Source organism: Nesoenas mayeri (genome assembly GCF_963082525.1).
Source record: "Nesoenas mayeri genome assembly, chromosome: 29".
Classification (NCBI taxonomy): Eukaryota; Metazoa; Chordata; class Aves; order Columbiformes; family Columbidae; genus Nesoenas; species Nesoenas mayeri.
In genome coordinates, this window is record NC_137561.1 from 54,586 (window position 1) to 71,302 (window position 16,717).

At 50.5% G+C, this 16,717-nt stretch overlaps 2 protein-coding genes across 2 annotated transcripts; both read left to right on the top strand.

Moving 5' to 3' along the window:
- The first annotated feature begins 3,206 nt into the window (after positions 1-3,206).
- Positions 3,207-3,874, top strand: LOC308050599 (histone H1.5-like). Its single transcript, XM_080360761.1, has one exon. It carries the CDS (start codon positions 3,315-3,317, stop codon positions 3,801-3,803), a length of 489 nt encoding a protein of 162 aa, XP_080216887.1. The 5' UTR covers positions 3,207-3,314; the 3' UTR covers positions 3,804-3,874.
- Positions 3,875-5,299: 1,425 nt separating this feature from the next.
- Positions 5,300-15,744, top strand: LOC308050601 (zinc finger protein 692-like). The gene is given in 13 exon segments (XM_080360763.1): positions 5,300-5,448; positions 6,420-6,580; positions 6,738-6,763; positions 8,316-8,515; positions 8,517-8,586; positions 9,219-9,252; positions 9,717-9,863; positions 10,949-11,101; positions 11,260-11,322; positions 12,187-12,265; positions 12,361-12,475; positions 12,951-13,050; positions 14,686-15,744. Coding segments are annotated over 13 exon segments (1,368 nt in total). The 5' UTR covers positions 5,300-5,424; the 3' UTR covers positions 14,882-15,744.
- Positions 15,745-16,717: the final 973 nt, after the last annotated feature.

Below are 16,717 nucleotides of genomic sequence, written 5' to 3' on the forward strand. Positions count from 1 at the left end.
ACTGCAAAGCAGCACAAATCAATACCATCCAGTACTGACCAATACAGCCTAATACACACCAGTAGAAACCAGTATAACCCAGTACACACAAACACGTCATCTGCAAAACCCTCCAGCTCTCCCCAGTTGTCTCCCAGTTGCCCCCAGTGTTCCCAGTTCATCTCCCAGTCCCCCCCGGTGTCCCCAGTTCACTTCCCAGTCCCCCACAGTGTGCCCAGTTCAGCTCCCAGTGTCCCCCAGTGTCCCCAGTTGCCTCCCAGTCCCCCCCAGTTGCCCCCAACTCATCTCCCAGTCCTCCCAGTTCATCTCCCAGTGTCCCCAGTTCATCTCCCAGCCCCCTCAGTTGCCCCCCAACTCATCTCCCAGTGTCCCCAGTTGATCTCCCAGTGTCCCCAGTTGCCTCCCAGTCCCCCCCAATTGCCCCTCATCGTCTCCCAGTATCCCCAGTTCACCTCCCAGTGTCCCCAGTTCACCTCCCAGTGTCCCCAGTTCACCTCCCAGTGTTCCTCAGTTGCCTCCAACTCATCTCCCAGTCCCCCCAGTTCATCTCCCAGCGTCCCCCAGTGTCCCCAGTTGCCTCCCAGTCCCCCTCAGTTGCCCCCAACTCATCTCCCAGTGTCCCCAGTTCATCTCCCAGTGCCCCCAGTTGCCTCCCAGACCCCCCCAATTGCCCCTCATCGTCTCCCAGTGTCCCCAGTTCACCTCCCAGTGTCCCCAGTTCACCTCCCAGTGTCCCCAGTTCACCTCCCAGTGTTCCTCAGTTGCCCCCAACTCATCTCCCAGTGTCCCCAGTTCACCTCCCAGTGTTCCCCAGTGTCCCCAGTTGCCTCCTAGGCCCCCTCAGTTGCCCCCAACTCATCTCCCAGTGTCCCCCAGTTCATCTCCCAGTGTCCCCCAGTGTCCCCAGTTGCCTCCCAGTCCCCCCAATTGCCCCCAACTCATCTCCCAGTCCCCCCAGTTCATCTCCCAGTGTCCCCAGTTGCCTCCCAGTCCCCCCAGTTCATCTCCCAGTATTCCCCAGTGTCCCCAGTTCATCTCCCAGTGTCCCCCAGTGTCCCCAGTTGCCTCCCAGTCCCCCCAATTGCCCCCAACTCATCTCCCAGTCCCCCCAGTTCATCTCCCAGTGTCCCCAGTTGCCTCCCAGTCCCCCCAGTTCATCTCCCAGTATTCCCCAGTGTCCCCAGTTCATCTCCCAGTGTCCCCCAGTGTCCCCAGTTGCCTCTAATGTCCCCCAGTGTCCCCAGTTCATCTCCCAGCCCCCTCAGTTGCCCCCCAACTCATCTCCCAGTCCCCCCAGTTCATCTCCCAGTGTCCCCAGTTGCCTCCCAGACCCCCCCAATTGCCCCTCATCGTCTCCCAGTGTCCCCAGTTCACCTCCCAGTGTCCCCAGTTCACCTCCCAGTGTTCTCCAGTGTCCCCAGTTGCCTCCCAGTCCCCCTCAGTTGCCCCCAACTCATCTCCCAGTGTCCCCAGTTCACCTCCCAGTGTCCCCCAGTGTCCCCAGTTGCCTCCCAGTCCCCCTCAGTTGCCCCCAACTCACCTCCCAGCCCCCCAGTTCATCTCCCAGTGCCCCCCAGTGTCCCCAGTTCATCTCCCAGTGTCCCCAGTTCACCTCCCAGTCCCCCCAGTTCATCTCCCAGTGTTCCTCAGTGTCCCCAGTTCATCTCCCAGTCCCGCTCAGTTGCCCCCCAACTCACCTCCCAGTCCCCCCAGTTCATCTCCCAGTGTCCCCCAGTGTCCCCAGTTCATCTCCCAGTGTCCCCAGTCCCCCTAGTCCCGCACCTGCTCTCCGCTGCCCCGCTCCTCCCTGTCCCTCCGCAGCCGCTGCCGCTTCTCCTTGTGCTCCCGGGCGCGGAGCCGCGTCCGCTCGGTGTCCCGTGGGGGATCCCCGGGGGCGGCCCCGCTGCTCCGGGCCCGGGGGGTCCCCAAATTACCCCGGGGGGACCCCAAATAGCGGGGGGACGCGGAGCGGACAGCGCGCAGCAGCGTGGGCGCAGCCATTGCGGCCGCGTCACATGACCGCCCCCCCACCCCGCCGAGGACCTGACTGGTGGGGGGCGTGGCCTCGCCTTGGCGCGCCTTTTTTCCCGCGCTCTCAACTCAGAGTCACAGAATCAGGATTTATCGGGTGAATTTTCTGTCTTCTCAGAGGATTTTCTGTCTCCTCACAGGATTTTATCATTTTTTTTCCTACAGGGCTTTGTCTTCACAGGTTTTTTTTGTCTCTTCGTAGGTTTTTTTGTCTCTTTACAGGTTTTTTTGTCCCTTTACAAGGGTCCCCCCCCCAAGTCCCGTTAACAGACCCGGCTTCACCGGCACCTCCGTCGCGCCAGAGCGGATCGCAAAGGTCCACTCTCATTGGTTGATCTCGGCAGCCAATAGGAAGCCTCAGCGCGTCCGGCGGCCAATGGGAGGCGGCGTTTGTGATGCCGTTGGCTTCTATTCACACTCATGGGGGAGCGTTGAGTTGCAACGAGGGACGGGGTGAAACAGGGGGAACCCAACCAAAATTAATCAGAAACTTTAATCTTTAGTAGTAACAGCAGAGGGAAAAAAGGCAAAAAAACACCCTGAAATGCCTCTTATTTTTTTCCTTTTTTCCCTTTATTTTTAAAGCAGGTGTTTCCTGGGAAATATTTACACCAAGACTTCAATAAAACACAAACTTCGTGTTAAATTTCTGCTCCATTCAGGCACTTTTTGGTCCTTTCCAATAGGGATCTCAGCCTGCAAGAGAGTTCAGCAGCAGCAGCAGGAGAAGCCGCCATTGTCCTAAGCATAAATACGCTCCAGAAAAAAACTTTTTCTGCTTTATTTTTGCTATGTGGATGTATATGAACAGACTGATATTTATGTATTGTTTAAATTTTGATTTTTGGTTGTCAAGTGTTTGTGGGGCGCTGAGAGTGCGGGGCTTTCTGGGGCAATTGGCTTCCACTTGGTATCTAGGGCAATTTTCAGGGTGTTAGGAGCTGGTTTTTAACACGGGCTTGGCCGCAGGAACCCGAAGAACCACGGCAGGGCATCAACGCCACCCCGGCGGCTCCCATTTTGCGGGAGACACCCGCCTTTTAGGGCGAGAAAAGCCCATTTTGGCGCCGGCGGGAAGCGCAGCAGCGAGCGCTGCGTGCGGGGCGACTCGCCTGCGTCCGCCAGGGGGCGGAGCAGCACGAGCGCGACGCACGGTCACGCGGCTACGTGCGCCGCGGGGCTATATAAGGCGCCGCGGGGGGGCGCTACGCGGCAGTCGGCGGTTGGCAGCGGAGCGGGGAGGAGCTCAGCGGAGCGGGCGGAGCAGCCGCGGCGCCCCGGCCATGCCGCGCCGAAGGCGCCTTTTACCGCCGGCGGCTTCGACGGCGCTGGTACCGCTACCGCAGAAGCGCGGCCGCTCCTCGTTGTCGCAGCTTATTCTCCGCGCTGTCGCCGCTTGTACAGCGCGGAAAGGCGCCTCGTTGGTTTTCATTAAGAAGGCGCTCGCCACTGAGGGATACGACGTGGCGCGCAACAGCGGCCGCTTGAAGGCGGCGATCGGCGCTTTGCTCAGCAAAGGGCTCCTCCGGCGGGTTACGGGCAGCGGCGTCGCCGGGTCGTTCCGCATCGGTAAGGAGCGAGTGGAGGGAGCCGGGAGGAGCGGGGGGGCGGCCGGTGAACCGCGGCGGCGCCCCGCCGGGAAGAAGAAGGGGCTGAGGCGCGCTGTGAAAGCCTCGGCGCAGCGGTTGAAGAAGCCGAAGAGGCCCCCGGGGAAAGCGGCTCTGGGAGCGGAGGAGACCGGGGGTGCGGCGGCGGTGGACGGCGAGGCTTAGAGCGGTGGATGGAGCGGTGAAGCTTGAACACAAAGGCTCTTTTAAGAGCCACCGGAGGGGGGTCAGCAGAGGAGCTGGTCACGGGGGGGTTTAAAGAGCTGCGAACGAGGGTGGCTGCTGTGTCTTGGTGTTGGAAGCTGCGCCGACGGGGTGGGGGGGGGGCAGAGCGGCGCTCAAGCTGCGCCCGGGGGATGAGGGAGGGGAGGCGGCTGGAGATGCGCCGAGGGACCGGTGGAAGGAGGTGGATGGGGGGGTGAATAAAGCATTGAAAACACCGGGGTGGGTTCATAGAGTCACCGAGGGGCGGGCGAAGTGATAATGGGAGCTGAGGGGTAAATAAAATGAATAAAAAAGGGAATAAAAAGGATTGAGAATGGAATTGGGGGGGGCGGGTCGCGCCCAATCACGAAAAGAGCTGCACCGAGGGACAAGGGGGCGCGACCCGCATGGACCGAGGCGGGGGGGGGGGGGGGGAGGGCGGTGTTCCCACGTGGCTGCGTCGGTTCTCAATCAGGTCCGCTCGCCCGGTGGGGCGGGGCGTGGCGCAGCGCGGTGGCCAATCAGGTTCTTCCTTAGGGAGGTGGGTTTGCTGCGTGTTGGTCGGTTGGGGGAAGCGTGAGGTGGGAAATAGACGTGAATAAGAAATTAATTAAGGAATTAATCATAATTAATAATGGATTAATAAATCTAATAATAATGGATGAATAAATCTGGAGCTGCTGCCCAAACACGGCGGGAAATGGGAGAAAAAGTACAAATCAAATCGCGAAACCAAATTAAAGTCTAAAGAGAAAAATAATAAGATAAAGGTACAAAGGTTAAAAATATAAATAACTCCCAAAAATTGGAATTAAATAGTAGAAATTAAAAGCAGGGATTAAGAGGAGAAATTAAATATAAAAGTATAACAATAAATATAAAATAAAAATTAAAGTATAAAAATAAATGAAAGTGAAGATTAAAAATATTTAAAAATATATTTTAAAATATAATACACAAGGAAAATTAAAAATAAATTGAAAAATTAGAAAATAAAGTAAAAAAGGCGAAGTTGAAACAAAAAATAATACAGAAAATACGAAATTAAAAATAAGGTTAAAAATAGATATTAAACCCTAAATGTAAATCAAATATAGGAACTAATATAAGTAGAAAACCAAACAATATAGAACATACAACAATAAAAACGAAAGTACAAAAAATAAAACAGGTAAAAGTAAAAATGTACATTAAAAAAAGTGTAAAAAACGAAATATACGACAAAGCTTAAAACAAAACCAAAAGAATGGGATTTGTGTCTTGGTGTCGGGTTCTGTTGCTACCGGATCTCGAACTCGTGTCTACGCGCCGCTTCCCCCCCCCCCCCCCCAAATCGCGCGGGAAACGCCCCGCTCGCCCAGGCGCGAACATTTTCCCTCCAAAAGCCCCAAATTAGGGAATTGCCAGGACACACCTCCCGTTACCGCCCGCGCCAAACCCGCCTGCTTTGGGGGCGGGGCGTTGTGCGCATGCGCGTAGCGAGGAGTGGGCGGGGCCTCCGCCATCTTGCCCCGGTGCCTCAGCGGAGGCGCGTTCGGCTCTTAAAAGGGGCACGGCCGCCGGTGGGGCCCATCGGCCGGCTATGGAGAGCAGCGTGGCCGAGCAGGTAGGGGGGGTGGGCGGCAGCGCTGGGCGCCCACCGGGGGGGGTGGGCGGGGGCTTCGGGCTTCGCCTTTCCCGCTAGGTTTCCCTTTGCCGCCGCAGCGGCCGTTTTAAGGCCCCGGCGGCGGGACCGGGCCCGCGGTGGTGACGGGAGGTGGTGGGGGGGTGGAATGTAAGGGGCCTCCGGGGAGAAATGGCGGGAGGTTTGGAGGAGGGGGCGTGGCTTAGAGGGGGGCGGGGTTTCTGTTGGCGGGAAGTGGGAGCGTGTTCAACGTTGTGTCCCCGGGCACCCCGGTGTCCCCCGCCATGATCCTTCTCCCAATGTCCCCTTGTGTGTCCTGTTCCCCCCTCCCCCCCATGAAGCTGCACCATCCCCATGTCCCCAGGTGTCACCTCCACACCGTCCCTTCTGTGCCCCTCAGCCTGTTCCTGTGTCCCCCCATGTCCCTTCCTGACCCTCTTCTAGATACCCCCCCACACCATGTCCCCAACTGTCCCTCCTTATCTGTGGCCCCATGTCCCCCATATTCCCAATGTCCCCAATTGTCCCCATGTCCCCCCATATGTCCCTGTCCCCCCATGTCCCTCCATAATGACGTCTCTATATCCCCCCAGCTCCCTGCTCATCCCTCACATCCCCATGTGCCCCAATTGTCCCCATGTCCCCCGTATTCCCAACGTCCCCCCATCCCCACCTGATCCTCCCTTAGACCCCTCCCCATGTCCCCCCATATGTCCCTGTCCCCCCATGTCCCTCCATCTTCACAATGTCTCTATATCCCCCCAGCTCCTTGTTCATCCCCCGTCTCCCCAATTGTCCCCATGTCCCCCCATCCCCACCTGATCCTCCCCATGTCCCCCCATATGTCTCTGTACCCTCATGTCCCTCTATAACGACAGCGTCTCTATATCCCCCCAGCTCCCTGCTCGTCCCCCATCTCCCCATGTGCCCCAATTGTCCCCAATTGTCCCCAGGTCCCCCCCGAGCTGTCTCGCCGCCAGCGCCGCCGGGAACTGGACGCTCGTCGCAGCCGCTGCCGCATCCGCCTGGGGGGGCACCTGGAGCGCTGGTGCCGCCTCAAGGACCAGTTGGGCTTCACGCTGCACTCCCAGCTGGCCCAGTTCCTGCTCAACTGGTCCGGACTGGGGCTCAAACCCCTTAGAAATTCCTTAATCCCACCCCAAAAACCTCCTTAAAACCCCCTTAAAAACTCCTTCAAACCCATTGGATCCCCCAAACCCCTTTAACCCCCCAACCCACTAAACCCAGTTTAATTGTGTCCTTTCCCACAGGTTCAGCTCCTCGGCCGGGCCCCCAGGTACGTGGCCCCACATTTTGGGGCTAAAACAAGTGGGTTTGGGCAAAGAGAAGATCCCAGAGAAACATGAACCACAATGGGGGCGATTTGGGGAAGAGTTGAGGGAGATCATTGAAATTTGGGGGGAGATGTTTGAGCCACTTTGAGCAAGTTGCCCACCCCCAATTTGAAATTTAAATTTCACATTTTATCCTAAAATTCTGTGGTTTCCCCTAAAATTTTGAGTTTTTGCGAAAAACTTGAATTTTCATTAAAATTTGGAGGCTTTGCTAAAATTTTGGATTTTCACGACAATTCTAGATTTCCCCCGAAAGTTTGAGATTTGCCCCTAAAACTTCAAATTTTCACTAAAATTTCAAATTTTCTCCCAAAAGTTCAAATTTCCCCTAAAATTTCAAATTTACCAAAATTTCAATTTTTTATCAAAAATTTCAAAGTTTCCCCTAAAATTTCCAATTTTTATCTTAAATTTCAAATTTCCCCAAAATTCCAAATTTTCCCCCAAAATTCCAAATTTTCCCCCAAAAATTTCAATTTTCCCCCAAAATTTCAATTTTCCCCCAAAGATTTCAAATTTCCCCCAAAATTTCCAATTTTCTCCTAAAATTTCCAATTTTGATCTTAAATTCTAAATTTTCCCCAAATTTCCAATTTTCTCCTAAAATTTCCAATTTTTATCTTAAATTTAAAACTTTCCCCCAAAATTTCAGATTTCCCCTAAAATTTCAAATTTCCCCCAAATTTCAAATTTCCCCCAAATTTTCTCCTAAAATTTCCAATTTTTATCTTAAATTTCAAACTCCCTCCTAAAATTTTGAATTTCCCCCAAAATTTCAAATTTCCCCAAGATTTCAAATTTTCTCCAAAATTTCAAGTTTCCCCTAAAATTTCCAATTTTGATCTTAAATTTCAAACTCACTCCTAAAATTTCCAATTTTCTCCTAAAATTTCCAATTTCCCCCAAAATTTCAAATTTTCTCCTAAAATTTCCAATTTTTATGTTAAACTTCTGATTTTTATCTTAAATTCCAAATTTCCCCCAAAATTCCAAATTTCTTCTAGAATTTCCAATTTTCATCTTAAATTTCCAATTTCCCCCCAAATTTCCAATTTCCCCTAAATTTCCAATTTTCCTCTAAAATTTCAAATTTTCTCCTTAAATTTCCAATTTTGATCTTAAATTTCAAACTTTCCCCCAAAATTTCAGATTCCCCAAAATTCCAAATTCCCCCCAAAAATTCCAAATTTCCCCCTAAAATTTCAAATTTACCCAAATTTCAATTTTTTAATCTAAAATTTCAGAATTTCCCCTAAAATTTCCAATTTTCTCCTAAAATGTCCAATTTTTATCTTAAATTCCAAATTTCCCCCAAATTCCAATTTCCCCCCAAATTACAAATTTCCCCCAAAATTACAAATTTTTTCATTAAATTTCCAATTTTGATCTTAAATCCCAAATCCCCCCAAAATCCCAAATCCCCCCAAAACCCCAAATCCCCCCAAAATCCCAACCCCCCCCCAGTTATGCCCCATTGCTCTATATGTGTTCCAGCCGCGCCGTCCCCGTGGTCCCTGCAGCGCCTGGTCGCCCTGTCCCACGGCCACGGGCGCTCGTGCGCCTGCGTCCCGGCCGTGCAGCCGCCCCCGGGCCCCCCACAGCCCGTGGGGTCACTGCAGTGGGCGTGTGGAGCCGGCCACAGCTTCTCCTGGCGCCTCAATGACATCACCAATGACATCACCCCCGAGGACACCGGGGGGGCGCTCGGCCGCCCAATCACACGAACCGCGAGATGACACCATTGGTGTCACCACCAATGACGCCGGTGAGTGGATTTCACCCCAAAATTAAGACTTTGGGGCTGGTTTGCAGCCCAAATTTCAACCCTTGGAGCTGCGTCACCCCCCAATCCCAGGGTCCCCCCCCCCAAGCCCCGCCCACCCCGTTCTGGGCTTCTCATTGGATGACGGGCATGTGAACCCACCCCCTTGTGTCCCCGCCCAGGTCCCCCAGGGTCCCCCCCCAAGCCCCGCCCACCCCAATCTGGGCTTCTCATTGGACGGCGGGTGTATGAACCCACCCCCTCGTGTCCCCCCCAGGGTCCCCCCCCAAGCCCCGCCCACCCCAATCTGGGCTTCTCATTGTCCAGCAGGTGTATGAACCCACCCCCTCGTGTCCCCCCCAGGGTCCCCCCCCCAAGCCCCGCCCACCCCAATCTGGGCTTCTCATTGGACAGCGGGTGTGTGAACCCACCCCCTCGTGTCCCCTCCCAGGGTCCCCCCCAAGCCCCGCCCACCCCAATCTGGGCTTCTCATTGGACGGCGGGTGTATGAACCCACCCCCTTGTGTCCCCCCCCAGGTCCCTCAGGGTCCCCCCCCCTAAGCCCCGCCCACCCCAATCTGGGCTTCTCATTGGCCAGCAGGTGTATGAACCCACTCCCTCGTGTCCCCCCCCAGGTCCCCCGGAGCCGCCGCTGGACGGGGACGGGAGGTGAGTTGGTGGCACCCGCGGATTCTCCGGAAGGTTCTGTTGGGTCCTCATGGGGTTAACGAGGAGCTCCTGTAATTAACGGGGGGGTTCCTAAGTTTTTAGAGTGTTAAGTGAGGTTTAAGTGAGGTTTAAATGGTCTTTAAGTGAGGTTTAGGTGAGGTTTAAGTGAGTTTTAAGTGAGTCTTAAGTGAGGTTTAAGTGAGTTTTCAGTGATTTTTAAATGAGGTTTAAGTGAGGTTTAAATGATCTTTAAGTGAGTTTTAAGTGATCTTTAAGTGAATTTTAAGTGAGGTTTAAATTATCTTTAAGTGAGATTTAAGTGAGTCTTAAGTGAGGTTTAAGTGAGTTTTAAGTGAGGTTTAAGTGATCTTTAAGTGAGGTTTAAATGAGTTTTAAGTGTAATTAAGGGGGAGTTCCTGTAATTAACGGGGGGGTTCCTGTAATTAACAAGCGGGTTCCTGCAGCGCCGAGGGGGCGGAGCCGCGGGAGGATGATGGTGTTTGCGATGACATCGGTGGTGACGTCAACGATGACATCAGTAATGACGTCAGTGATGATCTCGCCTACGCCGATGACCCACGCGATGAGAACTACCAGCCAGCCATTGGCAGGTGAGGTCCGGCCGCAGCCAATCAGGGTCCTGCTGGGGTCAACCGTGGCCAATCACCTTCAGCCATGGCCAGTTGTGGCCAACCAATGGCCTACCATGGCCAACCACATTAACCAATGGCCAACCAATGGCCAGCCATGGCCAACCAATGGCCAGCCATGGCCAACCACATTAACCAATGGCCAACCAATGGCCTACCATGGCCAACCAATGGCCAACCAGTGGCCAATCAATGGCCTACCATGGCCAACCACATTAACCAGTAGCCAACCAATGGCCTACCATGGCCAACCAAGGCCTACCATGGCCAACCACATTAACCAATCGCCTACTGTGGCCAACCAGTGGCCAACCAATGGTCAACCAAGGCCTACCATGGCCAAACAGTGGCCAACCAATGGCCTACCATGGCCAACCACATTAACCAATGGCCAACCACGGCCAACCAATGTCCTACCATGACCAACTGTGTCCAACCAATGGCCAACCGAGGCCTACCATGGCCAACCAATGTCCTACCATGGCCAGCCATGGCCTACCATGGCCAACCAATGGCCTACCATGGCCAAACAGTGGCTAACCAATGGCCTACTATGGCCAACCACATTAACCAATGGCCAACCAATGGCCTACCATGGCCAACCAATGTCCTACCATGGCCAACCAAGGCCAACCATGGCCAACCACATTAACCAATGGCCAACCATGGCCAACCACATTAACCAATGGCCAACCAGTGGCCAACCAATGGCCTACCATGACCTACCAAGGCCTACCATGGCCAACCAATGGCCTACCATGGCCAACCACATTAACCAATGGCCAACCAATGGCCTGCCATGTCCTACCATGGCCAACCCATGTCCTACCACGGCCAGCCATGGCCAACCATGGCCAACCAATGGCCTGCCATGTCCTACCATGGCCAACCCATGTCCTACCATGGCCAGCCATGGCCAACCATGGCCAACCAATGGCCTACCATGGCCAACCAATGTCCTACCACGGCCAACTGTGTCCAACCAACGTCCTACATTGTTCTATCACGTCCCACCACATCCAATCATCTCACATCTCCTCCCGCAGCGACTCGCAGCCCAAACGCCGACAAAACCAACCGAGAACCCGCAAGAAAGTCGTCAAGGAGGAGCCGCCGGTTGAGCCCGGCCTAAGCGAGCCCAGCCTAAGCAAGCCTGGCCTAAGCGAGCCCAGCCCAGAGGAGAAGCTCGGACGCCTCGGGTGAGTCGCGTTGGGGACATTGGGGCCAAGAAACATCAAATCTTAGTCGGGGACGACCCGATAACGACCAAGGCGACTCCATTTTTGACACTGGGTGAGGACTTGGTGCTCGGGGACTAAAATTTGCCTCATTTTGGGGGGTTTTCCCCCAATTTCAGGTGCCGGCGACAAGCGCAGGCGGGCGACGAGGACGCGGCGCAGATCGGCTCCAAGAGAATCAGGTTAATTTGGTCATTTAGTTCAGTTTTTAGAATGTTAAGTGATCTTTAAGTGAGTTTTAAGTGAGTTTTAAGTGAGGTTTAAGTGATCTTTAAGTGAGTTTTAAGTGAAGTTTAAATGAGTTTTAAGTGAGTTCTAAGTGATCTTTAAGTGAGCTTTAAGTGAGGTTTAAATGATCTTTAAGTGAGTTTTAAGTGAGGTTTAAGTGATCTTTAAGTGAGTTTTAAGTGATCTTTAAGTGAGTTTTAAGTGAGGTTTAAGTGAGGTTTAAGTGAGTTTTAAGTGAGGTTTAAGTGACGTTTAAGTGAGTTTTAAGTGATCTTTAAGTGAGTTTTAAGTGAGGTTTAAGTGAGGTTTAAGTGATCTTAAAGTGAGTTTTATGTGAGGTTTAAGTGAGTTTTAAGTGAGGTTTAAGTGATCTTTAAGTGAGTTTTAAGTGAGTTAAGTTTTAAGTGAGGTTTAAGTGACTTTTAAGTGAGTTTTAAGTGATCTTTAAGTGAGTTTTAAGTGAATTGAGTTTTAAGTGAGGTTTTAAGTGAGGTTTAGGTGAGGTTTAAGTGAGTTTTAAGTGAGTTGACTTTTAAGTGAGTTTTAAGTGAGGTTTAAATGAGTTTTCAGTGATCTTTAAGTGATCTTTAAGTGAGTTTTAAGTGAGTTTGAAGCAAATTTACTTTAATAATATAATCAAATTAACGAGGCTTCATCTCCTCCTGAAACGCTTTTAATTTCCTTAACCCCATTTTTTTGGGGGGCGGGCAAGAAACACTGATTTTGTGAGGCAACAAATTGCCCAAAACGGTGTTTTTTTCCCCAAAAACGGTGTTTTTTCCCCAAAAATGGTGCTTTTCCCCTCTTTTTCCTCTCAGGAAGGCGGCGAAACGCGAGATCCTCCTGTGCGACTTCGCCGGCTGCGGCAAAATCTTCTCCAACCGCCAATATCTCAATGTGAGGAACTCGAGGACGAAACGGGGGGGGAAATAGGTCCTAAAAATGCCAATTTTTTTACCAATTTTGCTGTTTTTCGCCCCAAAACGCGGCAGCACCACCAGAAGTACCAACACGTGCACCAGAAAACCTTCACCTGCTCCCAACCCGGCTGCGGCAAATCCTTCAACTTCAAGAAGCACCTCAAGGAGCACGAGAAGCTGCACAGCGGTGAGGGGGCCCCAAAACAGCCAAAATTCAACCAAATTTGCCCCCCAAATGCCCAAAATTGGCGAATTTTCCCCCCAAAATTTTCGAAATTTATAGATTTCCCCCCAAAATTTTCGAAATTTATGGATTTCCCCCCAAATTTTCAACATTTACAAGTTTTCCCACCGAATTTTCAACATTACAAATTTCCCCCCAAACTTTCAAAATTTCACCAACATTTCTGAATTTTCACCAAAATTTCCAAATTTTCACCAAAATTCCAAAATTTCACCAAATGTTCCAAATGTTCCAAAATTACATTAAAATTCCCAACTTTCCAAAATGTCACCAAATTTTACGGATCTTTAAAAATTTCACCAAACTTGTCGAATTTCCCCCAAATTTACAATTTTCCAAATTTTCACCAAAATTTCCAAAATTTCACCAAAATTACATGAAAATTCCCCCTGACCCCCATTTTTGGGCTGTTTTGCAGACCAACGCGACTACATCTGCGAGTTCTGCGCCCGCCCGTTCCGCACCAGCAGCAACCTCCTGATCCACCGGCGCATCCACACGGGCGAGAAGCCGCTGCAGTGGGTTTAATCCCTTTGTTTCACCTCAAATCCTGGGTTTAATCCCTTTGTTTCACCTCAAATCCTGGGTTTAAGCCCTTTCTGTTTCACTTCAAATCCTGGGTTTAATCCCCTTCTGTTTCACCTCAAATCCTGGGTTTAATCCCGTCTATTTCACCTCAAATCCTGGGTTTAATCCCATCTATTTCACCTCAAACCCTGGGTTTAATCCTGTTCTATTTCACCTCAAATCCTGGGTTTAATCTCTTTGTTTCACCTCAAATCCTGGGTTTGATGCCATCTATTTCACCTCAAATCCTGGGTTTAATCCTCTTCTGTTTCACCTCAAATCCTGGGTTTAATCTCTTTGTTTCACCTCATATTCTGGGTTTAATCTCTTTGTTTCACCTTAAATCCTGGGTTTAATCTCTTTGTTTCACCTCAAATCCTGGGTTTAATCCCTTTCTGTTTCACCTCAAATCTTGACTTTGATCCCTCCTTTTCATTTTCTTTACTTCAAATCCCATCCCTAATCCCAATACTTCACATTTTCCCCTCAAACCCCATCCCTTTTTCCCCATTTTTGCCCCAAAACCCCATCCCTACCCCCTTTATTTTACATTTTTCACCTCAAATCCCATTTTTAATCCCTTTTTCTACACTTTTTACCTCACACTCTGCTCTTAATCCCCATTTCCCCCTCAACCCCCATCCTTAATCCCTTCACATTTCCCCCCTCAAACCCCATTTTTTCCCCTTTTTCCCCATTTTTCCCCCATTTTCCCCCTAAACCCCATCCCTACCCCCTTTATTTTACATTTTTCACCTCAAATCCCATTTTTAATCCCTTTTTCTACACTTTTTACCTCACACTCTGCTCTTAATCCCCATTTCCCCCTCAACCCCCATCCTTAATCCCTTCACATTTCCCCCCTCAAACCCCATTTTTTCCCCTTTTTTCCCCATTTTTCCCCCGTTTTCCCCCCAAACCCCATCCCCACCCCCTTTATTTTACATTTTTCACCTCAAATCCCATTTTTAACCCCTTTTTCTACATTTTTTACCTCACACTCTGCTCTTAATCCCCATTTCCCCCTCAACCCCCATCCTTAATCCCTTCACATTTCCCCCTTCAAACCCCATTTTTTCCCCTTTTTTCCCCATTTTTCCCCCATTTTCCCCCCAAATCCCATCCCCACCCCCTTTATTTTACATTTTTCACCTCAAATCCCATTTTTAACCCCTTTTTCTACATTTTTTACCTCACACTCTGCTCTTAATCTCCATTTCCCTCTCAATCTCCACCCCTAATCCCTTCACATTTCCCCCCTCAAACCCCATTTTTTCCCCTTTTTTCCCCATTTTTCCCCCTTTTTTCCCCCTTTTTCCCCCATTTTCCCCCCAAACCCCATCCCTACCCCTTTATTTTACATTTTTCACCTCAAATCCCATCTTTAATCCCTTTATTTTACACTTTTTACCTCACACTCTGCTCTCAATCCCCATCCCTAATCCCTTCACATTTCCCCCCTCAAACCCCATTTTTTCCCCATTTTTTCCCCCCAAACCCCATCCCCACCCCCTATATTCCCATTTCCCCCCCCAAACCATATCACTAATCCCTTATTTTCCCCATTTTCGCCCCATTTTTGGCAGGTGCGAGGTGTGCGGCTTCACGTGCCGCCAGAAGGCGTCTCTCAACTGGCACATGCGCAAACATGGCGCCGCCGCCTCTTACGCCTTCGCCTGCGACGTCTGCGGCAAGAGGTTCGAGAAACGCGACAACGTCACCGCACACAAGAGCAAGAGCCACCCCGGGGGGGCGGCCGGACAGACGGACGGCGCCCTCTGACCCCTGCCCGCCAAAAAACGCCGTTTTCCGCAACAAAATGTGCCGTTTGCTGCACCAAAATTGGCGTTTTCTGCACCAAAATTGGCGTTTTCCACACCAAAATTGGCGTTTCTGCACTGAAATTGGCATTTTCAGCACCGAAATCAGCGTTTTCCGCAGCAAAATTGGCGTTTTCAGCAACAAAATCAGCGTTTTCAGCACCAGAATAGGCCGATTTTGGCACCGCAATTGGTGTTTTCCTCACAAAATTGACGTTTTCTGCACCCAAATTGGCGTTTTCCGCACCAAAATTGGCATTTTCCACACCAAAACCAGCATTTTCTGCACCAAAATTGGCATTTTCAGCACCAAAATGGGCGTCTTCTGCACCAAAATTGGTATTTTCAGCACCAGAATCAGCGGTTTTAGCAGCAGAATTGGTGTTTTCTGCACCAAAATTGGCGTTTTCAGCACCAAAATCAGCCGATTTTGGCACCAAAATTGGCGGTTTTCTGTACCAAATTGGTGTTTTCCGCAACAAAATTGGTGTTTTCTGCACCAAAATAGGCGTTTTCTGCACCAAAATTGGAATTTTTCTGAACCAAAATAAGCATTTTCTGCACCAAAATCGGCAGTTTCGGCACCAAACTTGGCCTTTTCTGCACCAAAATGGGCATTTTCTGCACCCAAATTGGCGTTTTCCGCACCAAAATTGGCATTTTCCTCACAAAAAGTGGCGTTTTCTGCAACAAAATCGGCGTTTTCCGTACTAAAAGTTGGCATTTTCTGCCCCAAAATCGGCCTTTTCTGCACCAAAATCTCGGCGGTTTCGGCACCAAATTCTCGGCGGTTTCGGCACCAAAATCTCGGCGGTTTCAGCCTTTTATTCCAACCTCTTTATATTATTTTATTCATTAAATGTTATTTTATTCATTAAATGTTATTTTATTCCATTGATTATTATTAAAAAAATCACTCACCCCATATTTAAACCCCCGAAATCCTCCCCAAAAGCCCCCAAAAAAACCCAAAATAGGCCCAGAAACCCCCAAAAAGGCCCCAGAACCCCCAAAAAGGCCCAAATACCTCCCAAAAAGGCCCCAAAATCTCCCCAAAAGGCCCCAAAATCCTCCCAAAAAGGCCCCAAAACGGGCCCAAAAGCCCCCAAAACCCCCCCCAAAAGGCCCAAAAACAGCCCAAAAAAGGCCCAAAATCCCCCCAAAAAGGCCCCAAAATCCCTCCAAAAAGGCCCCAAAAAAAGCCTCAAAAATCACCCCCAAAAGGCCCCAAAATCTTCCCAAAAGGGCCCAGAACCCCCCAAAAGGCTCCAAAAATCACCCAAAAAAGGCCCCAAAATCTCCCAAAAAGGCCCCAAATTTCCCCCAAAAAGGCTCAAAAAAAGGCCCAAAATCCCCTATAAACACCCCAAAATCCCCAAAAAAGTCTCAAAACCCCCAAAAAAGGTTCTGAAACCTCCCAAATGCTCCAAAATTCTCCCCAAAAATCTCCCTATAAAATGGCCCCAAAACTCCCCAAAAAGACCCCAAAAATTCCCACAAAAAGGCCCCAAAAATTCCCACAAAATGGCCCCAAAAAACCCAAAATCCCCTAAAAATGCCCTAAAATCCCCCTAAAAAGGCCCCGAAATCCCCCCAAAATGCCCCAAAATCCCCCTAAAAGGCCCAAAATCATCCCAAAAAGATGCAAAATGGCCCAGAACTCCCCCAAAAAGGCCCCAAAAACCCCCCAAAAGTCCCAAAATCATCCCCAAAAGACCCAAAAATGCCCCAAAATCCCCCCAAAAAGTCCCAAAAACCCCTTAAAAAAGGCCCAAAATACTCTCAAAAAGTCACAAAA